Consider the following 24,824-nt stretch of genomic DNA (forward strand, 5'->3'; position numbering starts at 1 on the left):
GTCTGCATTACAGCACGCTACAGCAGCCTGCTCCCCAAAGCACTGCTAATCTGTTGCTTACTGGCCCCTCTGGCCTGCGCAGGTAAGGAGGAGGGAGAGAGAGAGAGAGAGAGAGAGGAGGGGATTATTAATTTTTATGTACATGCCACAATCATTTTTATCTGCAACATTTGGACTGTTCCATTCCCCCAGCATCCTCTTAACAGTCATGAATAACAAAGTTCTGATAGGAAGTGCAACGTAGGAATCAATAGAGGCCGACTGATTGATCGATATTAGACTTTCACAGACATATCAGCACATCTGGAGTTATGTTTGCTGATATGAAAACTTTTTTATTTTACAGAATAAACAATGCAGAAAAGATTCATGTTTATATTGCTCATGTGTATTTATTGTGTTAATTTGCTTCCAGTTTATGGTTAAACGGTAAAATATCAAGCCTCAGTGACGTTTCTTTGATGTGTGTGTGTGTGTGTGTGTGTGTGTGTGTGTGTGTGTGTGTGTGTGTGTGTGTGTGTGTGTGTGTGTGTGTGTGTGTGTGTGTGTGTGTGTGTGTGTGTGTGTGTGTGTGTGTGTGTGTGTGTGTGTGTGTGTGTGTGTGTGTGTGTGTGTGTGTAGCAGCTGACTTCATTTCCCAAATCGTGGCTCGTACATTCAGCATGAAATCAAACCTTTTTCCCGAGCAGACCCCAGTGACTCGGTAGCTACAAAAACAAGCTGCTCTGTGAATGACTGCGGCGCAGAGGTAAGCTTCCACATTTAGCCGGGTCATTCCTGCAGATCTCTCTGGGTTTGTTGTAAATGGAAGGGGATCTGCCCGCTAAGTCCCATTGGACATGCTGCAGATGGCTTTTCACTCCCTCGGCTCCTCAGGAGTTGTTCTATTGCTTGTTTTCACAGAGCTGCCCTCCAGATAAGCTTGTTAATTCCCCCCAAAAAGCTCAGCCTTTCAGTGCCCACCCACTCCCACCAGAAGAAAATACCTCAGTGCACGCTTGCACCTTCGTCGGCTGCTGCACTCTCTTGCTGTTATTGCTTTAGAACTAATTTTGGAGGTTGTATATAGATTCTTGACCAAACTGGAGCAGTGCAGAAATAGAGGGGTGAGAGACTATTGGACAGGAAGCAGCCACAGTGTTATTTTTGGTTGTTTTGTGTTGAGTTCATTTTGGTGTTTAACTTCCTGATGACGAGCAACGAGAGAAAAAGTCAAAGGTCCGAACATGTGGACATAAAAACTCCCAGAAGAGAAGTTAATCATTTCGCTATCAAGTTTACACTTTGCCAAAACCTGATTATACATTCATTATTCTCTCAGGTAACTCCATTAATCTTTTGGACTTTATAATGTCTCCTCAAATCAAAAAGATTCTGAGGTGACGTCTTGTGTCTTGTTTTGTCCAAAAGAAATTTAGTTCACAGGTAAAAGTAGAAAATCCCACCACGTTGTGTGTTTGTCTATTTGGTTGTGTTGTGTGTATTTGCAGCTTTTTTGTCTATTTGGTTGTGTTGTATATATGCAGCAAGTTTGTCGATTGGGTTGTGTCGTTTGTACTTGCAACAATTTTGTGTGTATATTTGCCGCACATTTATCTATTTGCTTGTATTGTGTGTATTTGCAAGACACAGTTCGTCAAACTGATGAAGACGTTTTCTTAACGTGTTGAACTCTCAGGGCCACCGTACTTTTCTCACTGTTACTTTGCCGATGTGCTCAACCTTCACCTTTTACTTCTAGGCATTTACCGAAGATTGAATGTTCCCCAGGAGAATTCAGACTCAGACGGCAGCTTCCTCCATGTGCGTCGTCTCTTCTGCTCAGTCTGACTCCACAGACATTTATTCCTAATGATCAGTTCCTTGACATTCAGAGAAAACCAGAGAAAGGAAATCATTCCCCTGACGACCTCCCTTTGAAATCACGCCTCTCCAGCCCTCAGGCGACCACTGCCACACCCAGCAATCACTCCACTCCACTCTGCTGAAGGATACATCTGTCGTTCACTTTGTCACATTAACCCTCGCACACACTGATGCATCTGTCTGGTGTCTGCCGGTCTGTGGTTAGCGATGGGCCGGTCTGGCTTCCTCCCAACTCTCCCAGGCCATAAAAATGACCATTAAAATGATAGATCTCCTCCTCCTCCGCCTCTTTCTCTCCATCTCCGTGTGTCTTTCTTTCTGTCGCACACTTTCTCTGTGTGGGTTCCTGCGGGCGCACAAGACACACACTCAGAGACTCGGAGTAAAAGCGTCCTCGCCTCAGTGCCCTTTGACCCCCAGAGGTCGCCAGGAGAGGCACGTGCTAGCAGAGGTCACGGCGGCGGGTCGGGTAAGACCAGTGTTTAGTTTTCAGGGAGTCCCTAAAGGGAGACTCAGCGGCCACTGTCCAACCACAAGGCCGTCTCCAAGCCGACAGATGTTTTCTACCCAGTCCCCCCCCCCCCTTAGGATGAGCTTAGACAACAGAGCCACAGGTGGACATCCTCTCATTGTCGCTGTTATCCAATAAGGATAAGCTGAAACTTAAACTCCAGACTTGTTGCTAACATGACAGAGTTTATCCTTCAACTATCAGCTTCTCTTGTGGTTTTAGGCTGTTTGGTGCCCCCCCTTTGGTTTAGTGTGGTTATAAAGAAGAACTGTTGTGTTCATGTTCTCCTCCAGAGCATGAATTCCTCATCCCGCCTGATGTGTGTCTGACTTAGCATGTGACATCACTGCAGCTCTTTTCTATTTAATCCCCTTGTCTTGTCTGGTTTGTTATTGGAGACATCAAACATCCTGCTCTCATTCAATCAGCTCCGCCACCATCCATGATCTCAACTGTGAGTTCATATCCATCACAACAACATAACAACTCCACATCAACTGTATAGTTTCTGCATGTCGGCCTTTTCTTTCGTTTATCTCTCATGTGTTGATTCATAATGGCTCTACCCTTGCAAATGTTCTGACATCAAACCCTCGTCACCCTCCTCTGATTTCCTCTACACACACACACACACACACACACACACACACACACACACACACACACACACACACAGAGCATTTTAAAAGCCCGGGCGACTGCTGCACTCAGACACGTACGTCATGGTGTGAACAAATAAATGAGCTTTGTTCAGGAAAGCTTCGGGGGCTGGGCTGCAGTGTGGAAGTTTGTTGTTCATGTCGCCGGAGTTCATGCTGTGGCTGCGTGCCACCGTGGAGCCATGTGTGAGTGTGTAGGTGTTGGAAAGATAAACCATCTCAGTGCGGAGGAGAGGACCGGGGCGAGCAGAGTGTTTGTGTTTGTGTCTCTCTGCTTTTAATGGCTTCAGCTGCTTCAGGCTCAGGTCTCGGGGGGGGGGCAGCAGCTCTGCCATTCAAATCAACAAGACCATGACGTTGAGGATGTTGATAGACACCGTGATGTTAGCACACACACTCTTCATTCGATTCCACTGAATTTCAGTGCATCAATGAATCAAATCTTCCTTGAATTAAAACACAGTGATGAATGTCATGTAGTTAGAAGGTATAAGTGTTTTTATTTTTAAAGATTGACAACTAGAATTACCGCTCTGTGGTCGCATGCCTCTGCCAAACAGTGCAGTTTCCATGTACATGTTTCTACATACTTTCTTTTCCAGATTCATATAAGGTCACTGTGACCTTTGACCTTTGACCACTAAAACGTAATCCCTTTATCTGAAAGTCTTAGTCCAAGTGACAACTGATCGAAAGTTGAAGAAGTTCCCTCAAGGAGTCCTGAGATATCATTCAAGAGGCCACCGTGACCTTTGACCTTTGGCCACCAAATTCTATTCAGGTCATCCTTGAGTCCAAATGAATGTTTGTACCAAAATTTGAAGAAATTCCCTCAGGGCACTCTCAAGATATCGCACTTGACCCGGGAGTGAATGCAGATTGTGTCCACTCCCGTTGCAGATGTCAAAAGCCAGATGTCAGTGGATGTTAGTGGGTTGTTTGACTCCGTATCGACTCTAATCTTCTCTCTCAGGGCTGTTTTCCCTTCTCCTCGGGTTTTTCTTCCACACTCTTCCAGATTTCATTAGCTGCTGTTTGATCAGCCGTCAGGGAAGTCTGATAGCCGGGTGTGAAGCACATGCTGGGTGGATCTCCTGCGGGGAAGAGGGCGGATGCTCTGAAAAAAGGGATTAGAAAGTCGTGGTTTTTTTCGGTCCTGGTCCTCTGTGGGTTTTCAGTGTGAAGTCAAAACCGATGCTGGGGTTAAATCCAGGGGGGCAACCTCATGTGAGTAAGCCCCCTCAGCTGACACCCGCACCCACTCAAGTAACTGTGCGTGTACAGTATGTGTCTGTTAACATGTTCAGTAAGTATTCACGGAACTCGCACGGTTCAGTAGCCGTCGTCACGTGTCGCCCCTGACTGCTGTCGATACGAACGTGCCAACTTCTCACACACATTTTGCCACCACTCAACCACTGACTCCAAAAATATGAAAGCAATGGTTGGTATCTTGGACAGTTTATTCATATTTATAAAGAAAAATATATATTTATTATATATTAACCTCTCAAAACTCCTGAACACCTTCATTACACGACCAAGAAGAAAATAATACCTACATTTTCATAGTTATATTTTTAAGAGTTTAACAGTCAAACATTCATCTTATTACCACAATCAAAACAGGATTTACAGAGACCAAAGACGCCATCAACTTGTTTTGGATTCAGAGACCCTGAAGCAGAAGTTACGTATTGTATGTTTAACCATAACTGAAAAACAGACCCCATCATGTAGGCTACCTTAAGAATAATTAAGATAAAGGGCTTTAGGCATTATTAAGACATTTTTAATCCACTGTACTAATATCCTCAAATCTATAGATAACAATGCAACAAATATGTGCATGTTTCCATAGATTCATGCACTAAATCATAGATTTTCCAGCGAACGACCCATTTACAGTACACGAGTAGTTTAAAAAGTTAATCCCTCTCGGGCTTGTGTCAAATTTAACTGCTTAGGCTTCAACAAAAATATCTCTATGCTCTTTTTCTGCTCCGTAGCACGATTAGCGAGAAAGTAGGCTAATCCAAAACGTGACTATAGCAGCAAGACCAATGTATTGTGAGCGGAGGAATGCTGTGTATTTTAGGAATGCGTTTTTCTTTTTTGTTTAAGCTCCAAACTCTTAATGGTTTTCGCCGTGAGTACAGTACTTGGCACATTTACAGCAGCGGCCGCTCGTAGCTTCCCTCTGACATGACGTCCTTTGTGCGGGAGTGTGTCCTTTGTGGCATCCATGTGAACTTTTGCTCCTTTTTTTTTTTCCTCTTCTCATGTTTGAGGTCTCATTCAAACGCTGGCACACCTCATCGTTCTGTCCCATTCAGCTCACGTATCATATAGTCAAGAGTTTTGACCACATGTGATTTAAAGCCGGCGGTGGTTTTATCTATATGTCGTGCTGCGCTCCGGGCCCTTGTGCCGCCTCTGTGGTTTGCGGAGGAAGAGTAATTACAACGTGGCTAAAAGCCGCCACACTCCGACCTCGGCCGCCACATCCTGTAAGCGGTGGCCTGCGCTTTTTTAAATATCTCTCTTCTTTGCTCCGTGCAGCTTTTTTCTCACGACCCGTATCGCAAGGGTTTTCCTCTGGTCCACCACCACCCAACATCTTTTCAGATTTTTATTCAACACAGGTTTCACTAGGTCTTCATCTCCCACTTTCCTTCTCCGTCACTCACTCCTCTCTGCTTTTCGTCGTTGACGTCTTCCCCCCTCCTCGCCTCCTCTCGAGCTCTGCCAGTTGCCTTTTGGGGGGAAACCTCCACTCTCCCCAGTAATCACCACTTAACGGGGAATTCCTTCCACCAGCAGCGGGCCTGCAGCTCTGCATCTTTGAACATTTGATGTTTTGATGGCTATAATTAGCTTAAAATAACACCAATAAAGTCATGAAGCTGTAAATGTTTAAATACCTAATGTACCAAGATAAAACGCAGCACAGCCTTTGATTTTGCAGCTTTCAAGAACCTCATTCTCCAGAATGCATTTTGAAGCGTATTCTTTATTACAGGTTAGAGATTGATTGCAGTTTATACAGCATATTTATTATCTCTAAACTAAAGCATAAACGTGCACTTTATGGCATTAAGCTAAGCTATATAATCTACTCATATTGTACAATGTTACACATTCTTCCCCAATGCCAGAGGCTTGACAAGCGTTACTCCACAAGCAACGCAAAAAAGAGTTTAAAGGCGTAAGCAGCTGAATAGTAATCAGCACGAAGCCTATAAGATTTGAACGCGGCAGTAATACTTCACGCTGCCGTGCATTGTTCACTCTGACCAATCGGAGGAGGCTGCATCTTACAAAAACAGGCGAAAGCCCTGAGCATCAACAACAGACCGGGTTTCCACCTGAACTGCCTCTGGAATCAAACCGCCGTCGCTCCCGTCCCCTCCCTCAGCTCAAGTCAGAAATACCTGTCATTCTCCTTCTGAGCAGACACTGAACACCTCGGCTTCAGGGACCGTGAGCGGAATTAGTACGAGCTTCCTCCCGGGCTGACCTGAAAGGAGAGACGGCTCCAGCTGGATGAGAGCCCCCCCACAAAACGCCTTTCCTCTGTTTTTAGTCATGACTATTTCTGAGTGTATTTAACCAGACTCAGCACTGGTATGTGACCTGCACCAGGTTGTGACTGATCAGCGGTGCCCAGAGAGGAAATCCTTCTCCAGCAGGCTTGTCTCTGCGTCGTGTTGACACAACACAGCGGCCCATCGCTAATCTCCTGACCCTCTCCACCGCCGGGTCAGACCTCAGGGTCGTCACATGACCACAAACGAGGAGCTAATAATCACAAGGGCCTCTGAATGCCTGAAAAATTGGGATTGCGGCCGAAAAACATTTTTGCCCACTGACGGGATAAATCTCATCATGTGACAACATCACATCTATTTTCCGGATGAGGCGTTCAAAAGAGCCGCTGCACCCGCCTGCGTCCGCAGCTCAAAACAAATGCAGAGGTTGAATGCAGGCCTTTCAATCCGGCTCGTGACGAGGGCGACCTGTTTGTACACGAACTGCACGGCGACCGCAGCCTCCTGTCTTTTAATGGCCAAATAAACAAGCCGGCAGACATAATAGCGCGGTGCTTTTGTCAAGGGGAAAGGGCAGAGAGCTCGTGAAGGGAAAGAGCCTGGGCCCACATGAAAAGAGCCGGGGAGGAGGAGAGACGCCTGGGTGTTCCTCCGGCATTGTTCGGCCTTCTGCCTCTGAGGGACACCTGTCATTGGCTGGGCGGTTTACACAGGTGCCTTCACCCAGCCTGATTTGTTGGCCTTGAAAGGAGACTTCAGTCAACAGGTAGCGTGGAGGGAACAATGGGGAACGATCCTGAGGAGGAGAGGGAGAGAGGAGTGAGTGGGAGGAGGGTGCAGTGGCGAAAAAAGAGAAATGGATTCTTTAGAAAGCACCTGAGGGGTTTGAGTGAGATAATCTGTTTGCGTTTTACCCACAGTCTGGCTTTGTGGGGCGGAGGAAGGCGTTTTCCGTGTGCTTGTGGCGCTCAGACTGTTGCTCAAGGATCCCTCCTCTCAAGAAACTCCCCCCCGCGAGTGGCGAATTCAGTCATCTATCCTCAGCCCCTCTCCGTTTCACCTCCTTCGTAACCCTGGCCGTTGCCGTGGCTACGCCGCCGTGCCCACGGCTCGGGTAAATGCAGGGCTGCAAAGACTCGTGGTCTCTCATGGCACTGGCGCTTCGCCAAGAACCAGCCCCAATAATGTGATACTGTTGCAGTAACGCCACACACCCTGGCTCCGAGAGCCGAGCGGGGGCGAGGATTGTTCGCACCACGTTGTTTGTGTTGATGTTTTTTGAATGCATGCGTGTTTGTGTGTGGTCCCGCTGCCAGGGGGAATGCCACGTCTCCCCCCCCCCCTCACCCTGTGTGGAATGTGGAAGGCAAAGCAGACCTGTGACTGTGGAGGGGGAGAAACTAGTTAGAGTTTAATTAAAATTGCAATAGTGATGCTATCAAGTGTCAGATTTGGATTCTGTGTCAGACAAAATCTTAAAATTTTATTCTGTTCTAGTTCCACAGCTTACAAATATAATGTATTGTAGGTTGCCATAATATAAATCCAGGCTGTGACATAAAGACAGCTGCTGTGTTTATCTTCTTCACATTCCTGATAATCTGGTTCGTGGCATCCAAATAGTCCCTGAATAAACTTAAAATAGGATTTCATGTGTTTCACCTGCCCTTTATTTTACAAGCCCACGCAGCCACAGGTGGAAACAATAGCGGTTTACCAACCATCCTTTATTTAGAGAGAGGCCGACCTTTCCAAAACCGAGAATGTCTCTTGTTTCCCTTCCTCTTAGAACTGTGGCCATGGTGATAAAGGCACAATGTGTGTGTTTTGTGTGTAAGTGTGCTTATGTGTGAGTTAGAAAAACACTGTTTCTGTGTAATTTCCTCTTCCCCAACAAACACAAGCCAAATAAAGTCAATTGAATCACAGTGTTTCCACTTTGTGAGTGAGTGTGCGTGTGTGAGCAGGAGTGTGTTGACTTTGTGTAAATGTGTTTGCCGAGCACTTACCCAAGAGGCTCAGGCTTCAGTTGCAGGTTGTCTGTAGTCGGTGAAAAGTAGATTATCAACATATCACATGATTTAATAAAAACACTCCCAGTATTAGTTTAATTGTAGTGGAAACAAAGAGATACATTTTTTTATTTAATTTAATAATTAGAAAAAAAAGTTCAGAATGGGAGATGGTACAATTTGTGCGTTTGTTTCTCTTCTGCTGCAGCCACCCCGTAAATGGTCCAGATAATTCCAGGGAGACTTTCTATGACAGTGGTCAGGGGATCAGCTCGCTCCTTTATCTGCGTCTCCCTTCTCACACGCTGGAATGTTAATGGTGGCTTTGTGATGGGTTCAGCTCTCCTGAGTGACTGACAGGCCGACCGGCAGCTCTCAAAGAAGCAGAGATGGCTGAGAGACGTCAGTGTTTTCAAAAGAATGAGAGCTTTTTATTTGATTTCAAGCAGCCCCCGAGGTTAACTGAACCTTGTTCCGTGAAATGGTTTGTACAGGGTTTCTATTCATGGTCTTTGATAGCAGCTGGTTGTGGGGTGCGAGTACACACGGTTACTGGGAAGCTTAGTCACGTGACATTAAACGCTTCAAGATTGACACCGACAATCGATCCCGCTGCCAGAGCCAAATTACTCTTTGGTGGATAAATATGCGGACCATCATATTTCCCTGTAGCAGAGCAGGAGTTGAACCAGAATTCTGTTGTAAATCTGTGGGAAAGGTCCCGTAGGTCGGTCTCTATGAACTCGGATCCTTGTCTAGAAACTGTAATAATGTCAGGCTTTGAAGATATCATCCTTGGCAGATATTATTTAATTTCAAAAATAAGAATATGTTCTAAAGCCATGACTGCAGGGCTGATGCTGGCAGCTAAATAAGCTGAAGCTTGACTCCCTATCTCTGCCGTTGTGGTATTCTAGGCCTGGGGCCGTCCTTAAGATGTAAGTAGTTGTCTGCCAAGGATCGCTTGAATGCAGCACTTTCATTTGGCCGTGGAAACACAACTTTATGGAACAGAGGGGCCAAGGGAAGGAGAACAGGTTTGATAAATGAGGGATAAAGTGGTGAAGAACAATGGAATTATCCAGTGATGAATGTACAGTGATGCCATATCTCAAGAAAGCCTCAAAGGAATTCCTTCAAATTTGGTAAAAATGTTCAGTTGGACTCGTGGATTAACTGATTCGATTTGAGTGTTGAAAGGTCAAAGGTCAATGTCATGGTGGCCTCAGAAAATATGTTTGTCCTTTTGATTGTGATATCTAAAGTCTTTCTTAAGGGAATCTCCTCAACCAATTGAGTAGTTGTCACTTGGACTCAAAGAATCACTGATTATGTTTCACTGGTCACAGGTCACAGGTTATAGGTCATGGTGACCTCATGTTATTGTGAATGCAATATGTCAAGAGGACCTCAAGGGACTGAAACTCCACTCGAGGCATTCGAGCACAGGGCGGTAACTCTAGGTTTTATACAGAATGCTAAAGGGTTGCAACTAAATATAAGAAAGTCTGCCGTTTTTATGCATTGGTCTCAGTTTCTCAGCTAAAGGCTACATTGGCATCTTGCTGTCTTACAGGTTACCTGTCCAAAGTGTTGAGGAACTACACTGAGCAGGCCTGTGAAGGGGACCTCCTATCTGTTCGCTGCCCGCCACGCACCACCATCACCGTCCAATCAGCTTTCTACGGAAGGAGGGGTGCCTCTGACCCCCAGCAGTGCCCTCAGACCTACCAGGCCCTCCTTAGTTCTTACAACGCTCGGGAGGATGTTCGATATTGTTCTGTGTCCACTGCTCTACAGGTAATCAGCAGAGCTCACACAGTTGCGGATAGTTTCAGAGAAAATCTAATTAGAGTTTTCCTAAATCCCTGCATGTGTCTGTACAATACCCACTGTGTCCCCTGCACCCTTATCCCAGTCTTGAATCTCATCTGTGACTCTACTCTTAACATAAACATCCTGTAACACACCCTGGGCTCTGGGCTGTGAGGCCTCCTGAGAGAAAGCCTCCTGTAAAATGGTCAAATTGGCCAAGGGTTAAATTTCGGAGGACCACTGATTATGTAATGCTTTGTGAGGAGGTTTTCCGGCAAATTACACTCTCTCAAGAGGAAGCAGCTTGTATGTTCCCACCACACAAAGCGATTTCATGGGGTCTTTGCCTCAGCATCCTCTCCTAAATTGGGATACGGCTGGACTGGAAGCCCCACTTTGCAGCACCAACACAAACACACACAAACACGTCCTGTTCAGCATTCATTGGGCTGTTTTGTTTATTCTTAGTGCCCCTGCCTCCGAGCGTTGAACACCCTCCATTTCCATAACAGACAGGAGAGCTATGAATGCACACAGGGACTGCATTGTGGTGAAGTGAGAGAATTACTGACCGCCACCCGTATTAGTAACCCTGAAGAAACCTGTTCACGACCCTTGTCCTGTTGGTATTACAGATTAAATTCTCAATGTAAAAGTGTTTAGTTTATTTTCTGTCCAACAAGAGCTGCAGATAATTCTTATTTTCTTTGTGAATTATATACTTAGAAATTATTTTTACTATATGAAAATGGTGATGATATCATTTTCTTTCTTTCTTTAAGACGACTCTGGCTGATGGTCAACATGACTGCCCTCCGAAAGTAAAGCCAAAGCGTCCCGATCGCCATCTGGTGGCCGGCTGCAGTATAGGTCATATATCCTGCCTCCTCCATGTTAGTGGGTGGGACATGGACCAAACTAAAAAAAGTTGTAGTTGCAGTTTTTGTCACACTGTATGTTGAAGAGCTGAAGTTTGGTTTTAATTCGTTATTTCTAGGCGGGACCTCGCTACTGCGGCTCAGTCCCACGATCGTATACTGGGCAGACGCTGGCTCCAAATGCGCAAGATGGCAGCGTCCGTATCCGTTATATTTCAGCTTCACGTCTGGGGAGTGGATGGAAGTGGAAACGCGTCGTTCATCTTTATATGCAGTCACAACAGTGATACTTTGAGCTAAATGCTAGCATGCACTCAATGACATTGCCAATAAGCAGAAGGGCATGCGACCGTTTGCTAATTAGCACCAAACACACAGTAGAGGATTGATGGGAAAGTGATTAGTTTTGCATGTATTCCTAAAAGTATCTCCCAGTTTCTGCGTTCCACGACGTGTTGCACCTCATTCCTGTTGAATACGGGAAAGCGTCGGAACAGAATCCATTCAGTCATCCCTCCAGCGAGTGGGATTTCAGTCCGGGGGAATGTTGGAATGTGCTCACCTGGGTTACAGCGAGCTTAAAGATGATGAAACTAGAGAAGCAGCAGGATGCCAGGAAATGAGCGCTATTGAGCTTTCCAGAGTTTTCTTTCTCCTGTTCTCTTTTTTTGCCCCCCTGACCTGCTCCTGTCCTCCTTATTCCCATGGCTCCAAGCAGCCCCGTTTGAAGTGGTTTTAGGTTTGCTCGCTGCTGGTCTCACCGTCGCTGGCTTATTGTTCTTCACCTAAACCTCCCTTTGGTCTTCTCTCGCTCTCTGTCACTCTTTCCCCCTTTAGAAAATGCTGGACGAGTGCCAAGACAGAAGGAGCTGTCAAGTCCTTGTCAACAGCCGCGTGTTCGGGACGGACCAGTGTCCTGGCATCAGTAAATACCTCATTGTCTGGTACAAATGCAGACCGAGTAAGTCCCTCATCGCCTCGCATCCAGGCACTGACACACATTTTGTCCCTGTTTGTCCTCGGACTCTTCTTTCACTTTTTCTCCTATTTGCACAGAAGGAGACCAAGGGGTGGGGTCACTTCACGTGCACTAGGGTCAACAATGAAATGAAATCCAATCTATTTTATTATTTCTTATGTGTATTGAACAACCCTCGCTCCAATTTGTCTTCGCCTTTCCTGCCTCTGCTCCATTTAAAAGAGAACAGAAACACTTGTTGCGTGCCTCCTCCTTTATTCCTCTGCGTCCCGCTCCCCATGAGCCAGGAAGCTAAGAGTATCACTCCAGATCGGAGCCACAACAGTGAAGTAATCCCACCCAGATTCTCGTCTCCATTCACGGCTCAGTGCCGCGCTGAGCCGAGCTGCACTGAGTTGTGCAGCAGTTCACACTAGAGTGACCAGAAGTGGACATTAATCCACTGATCATCCCCCCCCCCAACACCCCTTTCCCTCCCCACTTTTTCTTTCTCCACCGTAGCCTGGGGCCAATCAACAGCTCTTTGTTCACTGTCACTTAACCAATGACTTCTCAGGGGGAAGAGAGAATGACCGCATGGGGTGTTAGTGAGGTGCAACGGGCAGGTGTCACTGCCTCTGAAAGGAGAGGTGGATCGAGGACGGAGGAAGTGGAGGAGAAAGGGACGGAGGGAGTGAAAGAGAGAGAACAAGAGCGAATCCATCACCAAGAGACATAACAAACCAGTCCCATCCCTTTTTTCCCCCCCCTGCTCTCTCTTCTGTGTGCATTCCTGTTCCACTCCCCACATGGATGAAGAAACGGCTGCTGTTGTGTTTTTATTTGCCGGCCAGTGGAGCTGCTCTAGCTGTCACAGGTCACTGTGGCTGGTTGTGTGTGAGGAATGTCGCTGCATGGCTCTACATGTCCACTGAGCAACTCCATCTCTGTTACTACCTGTTTACACTGACTTGAACCAGGCTGCTGTGCTCAGTGCTTACTCAAACCTGCTCTACAGAGGTTTGATAGAATACAAATGATTTAAAAACAAATCTGTCATCAAAATACTTCCTTTATCTAGCAAATACATTTTTTTAAATGTAGAAATCAAATTTTACATTTAAATTATTCAATTTTCTATGTTTTAACATTTCGTATATCCTCTCTGTTCCATCTCCAGACGAGTATAAGAGTAAGGTGGTTTGTGAGGAGGAGAGGATGAGGCTGAGCTGCAAGCGGGGCATGCAGATCGCCATTTACTCCGCCATGTTTGGCCGAACGCAACAGGGCACCCTGGAGTGTCCCCTTCATCACCGGAGGGCGCCGTCAGTAGGTGAGGCCCGTTCTTACTCCCACGTTGCAGGTCACAAGACGGGTGAGGAGCCGAGGAAGCTGCTTTTCTGTCAACAGACCCAGTTTTCCATAATTTAAGTTTACGTTTTGTCCATGATCACGTCTTTTAGCCACGTAGCCTGTGACGCTACAACGATTTATTGTTGAAGGCTTTAATCAATCAATCATTAGATTTACTTTATTTCTATTTGATGCTAATTTCTTTCATAGCATTGGCCGTGGGTCAGTCTGAGGGCGGGAGAGGAATGAGCTTTCTTACATGAAGTCACAAGCTGGGAATGTAAATCAGCTCTGCTTGGGTTTGCATGATGTTTACTTGAGTGTCCTTGTCCTGCTAATGCTGCTCTACATATTAATGAATTGACAGAGTGGAACTTGAGGTCAATCCGGGCTTTGATTTGTTCTTGTCTGAGTGAAACACACCGGGTGTCGTGCAGCCGATGGGGAAAAGATTTCACTGATGAGTTTTACAAGTCGGGGCTCGAACACCTTTGAACTCAGAGCCGCAAACAGTGCCAGGATCTGAACTCCAGCGGAATCTCTCCTTCATAAATTATCTTTGATTTGAGAAGCTGGTGTTGCTCGGTGGATTTTTATCATTTCCTCTCCTGCTTCTTTGCTTCGCAGGCTCTAGAACAAACACTGGTCTGCCACACCCACACTTCACGTTAAAGCTATCCCAACACATTCCACCGTTTCTACCAGGATAACTGATTAATAACATCCACAAAAGAAATGTCTCTATCTTGTTCCGAGACATATGCAACCGGCACTAAATCTCAGGTCAACATTCGCAACACACACACACACACACACACACACACACACACACACACACACACACACACACACACACACACACACACACACACACACACACACATTGTCGGGGGAATTGTGGTGGAATGTAGATCAGATGTCTCTGTCATCCAAAGCGCAGAGTTTGGCCCGTAGAAAAGGGACAGTATTGAGTTCCCTCCAAGTATGTGTGTGTGTGTGTGTGTGTGTGTGTGTGTGTGTGTGTGTGTGTGTGTGTGTGTGTGTGTGTGTGTGTGTGTGTGTGTGTGTGTGTGTGTGTGTGTGGGATATCCAGACGTACTCTAGCTCTTGTTTAGGAGAATGTTAATGACTCTAAGCTTGGATACATGACAAGTCTTATAATAGGTAGCTACTGTGGTGGGGGGGGGGGGCTCGCCTCTTTGCAGAGAAGCTTTGTTTTGTTAATGTATAGAAGGAACTGTACACTGAGGTTTGTAAATAAGTAGCCAGAGCAGGTGTAAGTTAACTGAGTGTGAGTGTGTGTGCTCGACACATACAGACTGCATGAAGCTGTGGAGGAAGGCTACATGTCATCGGCTTTGGTTCATAATTCAAAAAGTAGGAATATTTTGAAGTGTGTGTGCTCAATTTGGTTTCCTACCGAGGACCTTTTCCAGTATAAACCACCAACCTTGTCAGGACCAGCAGGCCTCATTATGACCACAGCCCAGTCCTAATGGGGCAAAATGTCACTTCTGAGCTCCAGGTTCGAGTTAGGGGTAAGATATGATTTGAGGTAAGGTACAGGTTGTTTAAGGTAAGGGATAAGAATAGCCGTATGTGTGTGTGTGTGCATTCTGTACGAGCAACCTCAGCCAGTCGTGTGCAGGTGGACCAGGAATGTGCGACAGGTAGGTGTAGCTGACCTGATATCTGGTTTCAGACTCAGGATTAAATACACGAGCTGAGTTCCCACCGCATTGATGTAAAAACTGACTCCACTGTTACGGTTGTATAAAGAGCAGATTAGAGCTGAGGAGTCGTGGTGTTTCCTGTCAAATCACATGTTAACCTTGCACGTGTTTACCTCAACTGCAGACTCAGACATACACAAACGCCTTGTTGTTCCTGTCCAACCATCCTGCAGCATGCTTTTCTATCTGTCCATCACACACACACACGCACACACACGCACACATGCACACACACACACTCCAACCACCCACTAACACCTCCTCGGGCTGTTGGGCTCTAGCGCTGCCCTGGTGGGATTTCCCCTGTCAGCTCCGTCTTTGATGTGGCTCCCATGTCACCGGGAGCAGGAAGTGAGGGTGTCTTGAGTGACAGCTCAGACACACACCGTTAATTATTTTTAAATGTCCCCCCCCCCCCCACGTTTTCCCCTCTTTTACCTCGCACGTGTGTGTTTTTGTGATTCTGTGCGTCTGAATGATCTCAGGCTTCGGCAGTCGCGTTACGCACACGTTCGTTTAGAACCCATTTTGATTTAACGTCTCTTTAAACACGTGTTTAAAATGGGCCACGGTTCTAGTAATCTCCTAACCTGCACCACCCTGGCAAGCTCGCCGCTGCCTGAGGTGTGAGATCGACGCCTGAACTCCCAGAGCTGCGTGCACCTGTCCAGGTGAACTCTGGGTGGAGAGAGATTGCAGTGTGCGGCGGCAGCAGCTGGGATTTGCGGGTAAACTGTTTACCCCACAAAGAATCACCTTACATGTTCTGTTTCATCCAAAGACCAAGATTGTAGTGTAACGATGGCCACCTGCCAAACAGTGATTATTTTCTTTAAGAGAACTGTAGAGAGCCACGCGGGCGACTGTGGCTTAGTGGGTAGAGCGGGTCGTCCCCTAACCAGAGAGTTTCTGGTTTGATCCTCAGATCCTCCAGTCTGCATTCTGAAGAGTCCTTTGGCAAGATACTGAACCCCAAATTGCCCCTGAAGGCTGTGATGACAATAAATGGTAAATGAATGGCTGAATGCAATTGGTCGATATGACTGGAAAGGTGCTTTATAAACTACAGAAATACAGACAGTCCATTTTTCACATTGTTTAAACAGACACTCTTTATCTTAGGCTGCTCTCAATCAAAATAAAAACAAAATACTTAGTTTGAGTACGTCGTGAAGCAGCTTGGGATCATGGGAGTCTTCTCCACAATTTCTTCTCCCATAATCTTCTTGGGACTTCCTGTTCCCCTGTGCGTTTGCACTTGGACGAATGGGAATGCATAATCTTGATCCATTACGGGCGACTAGTACAACCAGTGGAAGGAATAAACAGCCCAGTGGTTAACTGACTACCTGGTGAGCAGTGTGTTTTCCTCCATCGTATGTTGTTTGCTCCAGAAGTTAAAGCAGAGAGAAGCAAAGCCCCAAAGGCGAACAAAATGAAATGTCCCATTACCTTGAATAAAATGTGGCATTTCTCTGGTTTTTAACAATGTAGGAAACATTTTCTCTATTATATCACTGTTACTCTAATGTAAGGGCACAAGTCAACTAAGTATTTAACACAGGTCTTTTCACTTTTAGACATTTTAATGAAAAATTGTCACATATGCTTCTCTTCATCTGGAGGAAGTCTTACTTAAGTGGTCTTGTGAATGAAGAGCTCCAGAGAGCAGGTATCTGCTTCCTTGCTGAATCCAGAAGCCCTGGAAATGTGCAACACACAAATAACAAGTGCACACACACACACAGGCATGTGTGCACAAAAGTCAGGACCTTTGATGTCGTCTGCTCCTTGGTTGTGGGGTGGGGTGGGAGTGGTGGAGTCGGACAGGTCTTGGCGGCGATAGAGAATCCTCAAAGCAAAGGGGCCTGTTCAGCCCTCCTCTCTCATCTGCCCCATTACCATCACACACACACCTCTTGACATCTAAATAGCCCCCCATGCTTGGCATGCAGGGTCCCAGACTGATTCTTCTTTTTTTTTTTCTTGAGCTTTCACTTTTGAGCATGTGCTTCAGACGAGGATCTCAGTAAGATGTTTCCGAACTATAAGCTCGGCCTGGTCGGATGATCACAGTAGTTTTTAAAAAGCTGGGCATGCACAGCTGCAGGTCAAATTTAACACTTGGCTGTCGGAAGCCCGTTCCAGTTGTTAGGGTTGGAGCTGCTCCACTGTAACTCTATCTGCGCTGCTCCTCGGCCGCGATGCACTCGGAGCAGATAAATAGCAGGATGTCAGTGTTGTCTCTGACTTATGGTCAAGGGTGTTCAAAGCTCTTTTGAAGGAGATTTCAGTCAGTGCACGGTAGATTGTGACTTCTCTGAAACATTTCTGAAGGTCTGCCAGGTACCAAGAACTTCACACTGCATTCCATGATGCCAGTTTAACTCAAGCTTTTGTTGATTGTAAATCAGATGTGTTGCTCTCATATCTAAAGTAAAACATAGCCGCTGGTAACACATGAGCGGGGTCGACTGTTTTCGTGCAAAGTGCTTCTGACTCTAGGAATAACCTGCTATCAACTTACAAATGCAGCCGAGGGAAACTCTTGTGCATGTTCATGTGCATGTGTGCACGCATGTGTCTGTGCAGGGGAGCTGTGAGTTCTGCAGGACACTTCCACACTTGATACATACTTTAATTCTTGAATCCTCTGTGTTGATCCTGCTGAAAAGACCATTTACAGTAAATGAGAGTGTCAAATTCTTTAATGGCTTCCACAGAAAGCCCCTGCCGTGTGCAGGTCCTTTAAACCCCCCCTCTTCAAAAGTCACTTTTTTATATTATACAAAGACTTTCCATCCCACAACAATGACTTAAGCCTCCCTATCAAATTATATGTGTGGCAGGTGAGTCAGAGGAGAAGATGAGATGAGGAGATGAGTGCTTGTGAAAAGTTTGTCCGCCCATTGTCTTTGAAATTCCAGGAAAGGTGTGCATGCGTGGGTGGAAAACCAGGAGGATTGTTATGGAGAATCTCCTTGGAAAGGTTGCTGTGGATACACTATATGTACCCGTGTGTTTGTGTGTGTGTGTGTGGGGGAAGCACTGCCCTATAAAGTTGTGCAAGGCAGTCTTTCAGTCCATCAACATAAACTGCACCCACAACACAAAGCTGGGGTTAAATTTGGGGTGGGGGTGTTCACTCGTGTTCACTCGTGTTCACTCGTTCTCTCCTTGGTGTGGATTTTTTGTATTTGTGTTGAGATAATTCTGCAGAGGGGGGAGAACCGGCACGTTGACTGTGAAGACACAATCTGAGGCCGCCGGTCGTTGAAGCGAGCAGAATGTACGACGGATGACTGAGGATGAGTTGTTGAGCCGTGTCGAGGTGCTGCTGGTACAGGGCAGCTTATCAACACACTGACAATACCACTAGGGGGTGGGTGATCAGACTATGAGTCATTTAAGGGATACGTACGTGCCAAAAATGTTGTGGCTCTCTGTGTCTGACCCCTATGTCACATTTCTGCCGCAGGAAACTCCTCCCTTCCCTCGCTCGTTGCTTGTCTTGACTGTGGACCTCCTCTCATGCACCACAGGCCTGTCCTTGTTGGGTGTGTGGTGGGTCGGAGGGTTTGGTGCACGGGCTTGGAGCTGGTCGAGGGTAAAGGTTAGAGGTAAAGGGGGTTATTCATGCCTATTCCCCTCGCTGTGTGTGTGTGTGCGTGTGTGTGTGTGTGTGTGTGTGTGTGTGAGAAAGGCTCTATGCTTGCCTGTCTGTGTTAAAGCCGTTAATGAGAGCCAGAGAAGGTCAGATCCTGAGGAATGCTCTTTTAAACTACAAAAATATGCCCTGTGTGCGTGTGTGCGTGTGTGCGTGCGTGCGTGCGTGCGTGCGTGCGTGCGTGTTGTGCGTGTGTGTGTGTGTGTGTGTGCGTGTGTGCGTGTGTGTGTGTGTGTGTGTGTGGTAAGAAAGCCAGTGGACAAAGAAAAACGTGTGTGTGTGTATGTGTGTGTGTGTGTCTCCATCCTCTTGTCTCTAGAAGTCTCTATCTGTCTCCAGACCCACCCGTCCCACTGTGGGCCCCCTGCTCAAGTAATCACCCACAGCCAGTAATCAAAGCAGCAGCTAATGGGGGCCTGTCTGTCAGTGGGGAGGAAAGTTCTCTGTGTGGCACAGCGGCTCGACCGAGCGCTCTGGGAAGGGAAGGAGAGAAAGAGAGAGGGAGAACAGATTAAAGCACATCGGGGAGACTAGGAGGCGACTGTGCTGCAGAAACAAATATAGATACAGGATCTTTATATATCTGCACAAGATTCACCCGTGATCCAACTTACACCAGACCTTTGTTTCGCAGATTACCCTTAAAGTCCAAAATCCCAAATGTTGCATGTACTTCTACAGCAGCAGGTGGTCAGTGATGAATAAATATTGCTTTCTATTTATTTAGATTTTGCAGATACACCCAAATATTTCTCCTTTGCCTCTGAGAAATTAGAACAATTAGAAATTAGAGTAGTTTTCCTATAGACAGATGATGATAGAATGATGAATTGTCTTTGAGTCTTTCCTGAGATCACTGACCTTTTACTGCAGATGATGTTAGCAGCTCAGTCACTTAACCTCTGAGGTGTCCGTCTCCCCGGTGCCGCCGTCTTCCACCTCACTTCATTGTGGTCGGGAATTCCAGTCTGTCGTCTCCAGCTGGGAAACGTCCGGTTGCCCCTTTGAACATCACTCAAATGATTGATTGATTGATTTGAGTTCACATTTTTTTTATAGAGTAACACACGAGCTGTGACCCGGACCTGCTGTTTTTCTCTCTGAGGCAGGATCACACAGTTCAGGACCATTCAAAGAATTTCCAGTGTTGACGCTGTCCACGACCACTTGATTACCGTCTTTCACTTCCTCACTGCGACATTTACCCTTTGACCTGAGCCATAATTTGTTGCGGCCCGCTGACGTGTGAGCTGAGCCTGTTCTCTTTTACCTTTTCTTTCTTGATCTCTCTTTGGGGCCCACCGGGGCAGACGGTGCGAGACCCCAGTGTCCACTTTCAAAGGCTCATCTCCTTCTGTTGTTTTTAGGAGTTAGATGGAACCATACAGGGGCCTGGGAGGAATTCATGTGGAACCCAGGGCCATTCACTTTCCCACAAAACCCAGGGGGAGGTGCGTCCAACTTAGTTAGTGCTTCTCACACCTCCATCTGTAGCGTCACTTAAGTTCATGATGTGGAACAGGCGGTAGAATACTGATACCACTGGTATCGTGCTTTTTGAGGGGAATTCAAAGCTTTCAGATCTAGTTTTCAAAATGCATGACAATGGAAGAATTACGTATTTTATACTTTTGTTCTTTAGTCTTCATTCACATATTGAATTTGCAGTTTATTGGCTTGAACCTGTAATATGTGGCTCTGCTGCATGTTTTCTCGCGCTAAATTCAATATAAGTACATTTATACTTTAACAAGCATAATTATTCTTCATCACGATTATTAGCCAATGAGTTGTGATCATTTTTGCAAATGTGTTAAACGACTTTCTCCCTTAACTGTTCTCCGATAATGTTCAATCAATCAATTAATCAGGACACCAAATCTGCAGGCCACTTTAAAGGGGTGTTTTATTTAAGTGTGGGCTCATTAAAACCACATTTAAAAGCAGGTTAGCATATGATCTTCTTTTGTCGGAGTTAGGAAGTCAGAGCGGAAAAGGGAAAGAAAAGAGCCTCATCTGTCCTTCCACAAAGATCTGGAGGAGCAGTCGGGTGCTTAGTGATGATGTATGAGTCCCATCCATTACTCCATCTGGTCCCCATACACAAACACTCACACGCACACCCACACCCACTTCCACAAACACACACACACACACACACACACACACACACACACACTGGATCAGGTATCTCTTTAGACAATGTGAGGCCCCGGTGAGGTTCCTCTGTGAGGGTCTGTTGTGGACAGAGGCTCCACCGTGGGAGCTGGGAAAACCTTTGTGTGTGAGAGATGGTCCTTTACTGTCTGCAGCGCATGTGTGTGCAGGTGTGTGTGTGTGTGTGTGTGTGTGTGTGGGTCCATCTCCGTTGTAGCTGTCAGAGACTCGTGTATTGTTATTGTGCCTGAAGTGCTGCTTGTCCATCAAACACTTAACAGGGAGCAAGAGAATCACATGTAACAAGAACAATAAGAATATCTTGATTAATGTTCATGAAATGGATTTTAGTTAATTGATTTTAATTCAATTTACTGTTAACAGACTGTTAATTGATTTATATACTAATAAGGTAAATTTTCCATTTAGTTACAGTAACATGACCAGAACAGATATTTTAAGAACAACCGTGGATATAAAGTGATTTAGTCCGAATTGACCTGGTCCTTCTCCGTCTCTCCGTCAGACTGCCAGTCGTCTGTGGCCCTGCAGGTCCTCAACGCTCGCTGTCAGGGCAAGAAGAGCTGCCTGGTCCGAGCCTCCACCAGAGACTTTGGAGATCCGTGTTACTCCGGCACCAGGAAGTACCTCAACGTCATCTACACCTGTGGTGAGTCCCCAACGCACCTTTTACTGAGGGCTTCTTTCTCTCTTCCACCAGGGGGCGGTGTTCACTCACTGATCAACTTGACCTCAGTGTTCGGTCTATGGTGTTTAAACTCAGTGTCAAGCTAATTTAAGACTATTTAAACTTTTACTACAAACTCGAGTGCAGTCACCTCCTGTGGAAATGGCAAGAGGCAATTTTCATTTTCTTTCAAGTATTTCATCAAGCGACACAACTTTCCCATCATGTAGAGACTCTGAAAGGTTTCTGAAGGAATGCAGTGTTTGTTTTCTGACTCTGAAGCAGTTTCTTTTAGGAGGGAGCAACGGAAGCCAAGTTCAAAGCTTAAAAACTTGTTTTCCACCCTCAGAACGTAGTTAAAAAAAAAAAAGTCTGGCATTACATCCATCTTCTGTTTTGGCTTTATGTCTGTGCAGATGAGGGAGAATGATTATCTTCCTTTTTATCTGTTTCCCACCCCTGGGATAATCCTGTACTGTCAAGGCTGTAATTCATTAACCTCAAGCTTGGAGACACACACACACACACACACACACACACACACACACACACACGCCTCAGTCGCCTCCAGCACCAGGAAGAGGTCTCTCAGCACCGTGGCCTGAAGCGTCTCAAACCCACCAGAATCGGTGGCAAAACAATCCCAGATCCGCACCAAGAAGAATGTTACGTTTGGCACTTAAGTGTCCAGATTTCTAGGAAAAGGGGTTTTATATTTGCGAGTTCCTACACTGCGTCTAAAAATTATTGTTTTGTTTCTCGAAGGACTGTGAATTCCTCCTTGGCGGTGTCGGTGTGATTCCCATGTTCTGCCCACAGCTCCTTTCAGAGCTCGTGGAGTAAACTGGTGATTAATCCGAGTCGTGAAGTTCTTATCACAGTCAATTGATTCTACGTCTTTTGCTGTGTGACGGTTGAATCCGTCCATCCTCTATCTCTGTAACCATCGGGCCAGCGCAGACAATGATACACAGGCCGTTCGGCTGTGTTTACGGAGTCGTTTGGCTCTGAGTCCCTTTCTGACCTCCCCTTATCTGCCGCTGATAACACCACGTACTCTGCTAACAGCTCGGCTGCTGAGGTGGGGCGGCGAAGTGTTTTGTGAGGAAGGGGCAGCGGAGAAAAAAGGGAAGGATGTGGAATGGTGTAAACGTTTAACAGATAGAGGCGAGGGGCGTGTGCGTGTGTGTGTGTGTGTGTGTGTGTGTGTGTGTGTGTGTGTGTGTGTGTGCGCTCTCAGAGGGAGTAGGTGGGTTTTCTGTGCTGTGGTCAGAGTTGAGGGGGTGGATGTGAGTAAATCAGTCTCGTTGCTGTAGACATGAAGTCACTGGTTTGCTCCAGGCTCCAGCAAAGTGGTAATTTTGGGGGATCCTCTTTCATTGGTGGTTGAGTGTGTGTAGAATTGACCCCATTTGTGTCGGAATAGAGAGCGGAGGATGTCTGTCTGCACATGATTGGTAGCATTGGCGTGCATATCCGTGTGCGTGTGCGTGTGCGTGTGCGTGTGTGTGTGTGTGGCGGGGGTCTGTACAATGTTTTGTTTCAGCTATAAATAGTGGCGTCTACTTACACAAAGTGATTGATGCCACAAAAACCTTAAAACCTGAGATGGCGTTTTGATGGATAGTGAATAAGTAAATGAATAAGTACAAATTAATTCACGAACAAACCCCCTGATCCGCAAAAAGGTCTTTAGTTCTGATAATCTGAGGAAGTCTATAGAGTGTTTAAAGAAATACTGACTTTGTTTCTTTTGAAAAGATCATGAACTGAACTCCCTGCCTCCCTGTGTGTGTGTGTGTGTGTGTGTGTGTGTGTGTGTGTGTGTGTGTGTGTGTGTGTGTGTGTTTTTGTGTTTGTGTGGCAGCTCGTTTCACAGAGGTGTTAACCCACTTAAAATCGTTCCTTTCCTGTGATGACCTAAGTGCTGTTTCAGTGGCTCCTGCAGCCTGCCAAGTAAAGAATAATTAGGAAACTGTTTTATAAGTCTATATATCTGCATGAATAAGTGTCGAGTGTGTTTTTATAAGTTGGTGTTTGGGTGCACACACACACACACTCACACACTCACACATGCAGGTAGGAGTGTGCACACATCGGCCCCGGCTTGCCCGTGATTTAGAAAGCCATCAACCGGCAGAGCTCCAGCTTCTTCCTCACACAGCCTCCGGGGTGGACGCGTTTCTCAGCAATAACACAGCAGCAAATGGTCTGAAACCTGCCATCAGTCTCCCATCAGATCTCACACACACACACACACACACACACACACACACACACACACACACACACACTCTGCACAGCCGCCACTGTCAGGCTTCAGTTAAACCCACTCCCCCCCCAAGGAGGAAGTCCCCATGGTTTGTTTATCTGTCAGAAAAAGCAGAAACAACTTCAGGAGTCCCGCTGCAGATTAACCGCAGCTCTAAATATTTGACGTTTCATTATTTGAAGAAGATTAAGGTATAAAATAAACTCGGAGCACTGTCCTCTGTCTTGCAAATTATTCGTAGCCTAAACATGGAAATATTTACGCCCCAGTGCGACTGCTGCAGGTTGATGGATGAGCCTGCTCTGGGGCACGTTCTTCAAAAAGCAAGGTTCCAATGTGGCGGCTTTGAAGTGTCTTTTCTTGCAATGTTTTGTTTTGTCCGAGTTTGACCTCCCGTCTTCTGAAGCTGGGACGGAAAACTCTGCCTCTTTGCAACACGTATACAACTTTACGTTCTGATGTTATATGCAAACTTTTTTTTTTTTGTGATGTGCTGGTATAAAAGTTGCAGGAAGGGTTTTATTTATTCAGCTACCAGACGTCTGAGGCCTGTCCTGCAGCCTCATAACATCATTTTTCTATTTGTCAACATCCTTCCTCTGCCCGGTGAGCAAAGAGAAACAGCCCGAGGGCATCCTGCTCCTGCATGTGTGTGCGTCTTTGTACCTGGAAGGACGGAGATAAACTTGGACATCCATGATGAA

General features: G+C 46.2%; 1 protein-coding gene across 1 annotated transcript in view; it reads left to right on the forward strand.

Annotated features, from left to right (window-relative positions):
• LOC118099659 (protein eva-1 homolog C) overlaps positions 1-24,824 on the forward strand; it is a 65,884-nt gene that overhangs the window by 8,759 nt on the left and 32,301 nt on the right. The window contains exons 2-5 of the mRNA XM_035144362.2: positions 10,176-10,399; positions 12,130-12,253; positions 13,431-13,583; positions 21,687-21,830. Coding sequence (XP_035000253.2) covers positions 10,176-10,399; positions 12,130-12,253; positions 13,431-13,583; positions 21,687-21,830 — 645 coding nt within the window. The remainder of the gene's footprint in view (positions 1-10,175; positions 10,400-12,129; positions 12,254-13,430; positions 13,584-21,686; positions 21,831-24,824) is intronic.

This window comes from Hippoglossus stenolepis, chromosome 20 (assembly GCF_022539355.2).
Source record: "Hippoglossus stenolepis isolate QCI-W04-F060 chromosome 20, HSTE1.2, whole genome shotgun sequence".
NCBI lineage: Eukaryota > Metazoa > Chordata > Actinopteri > Pleuronectiformes > Pleuronectidae > Hippoglossus > Hippoglossus stenolepis.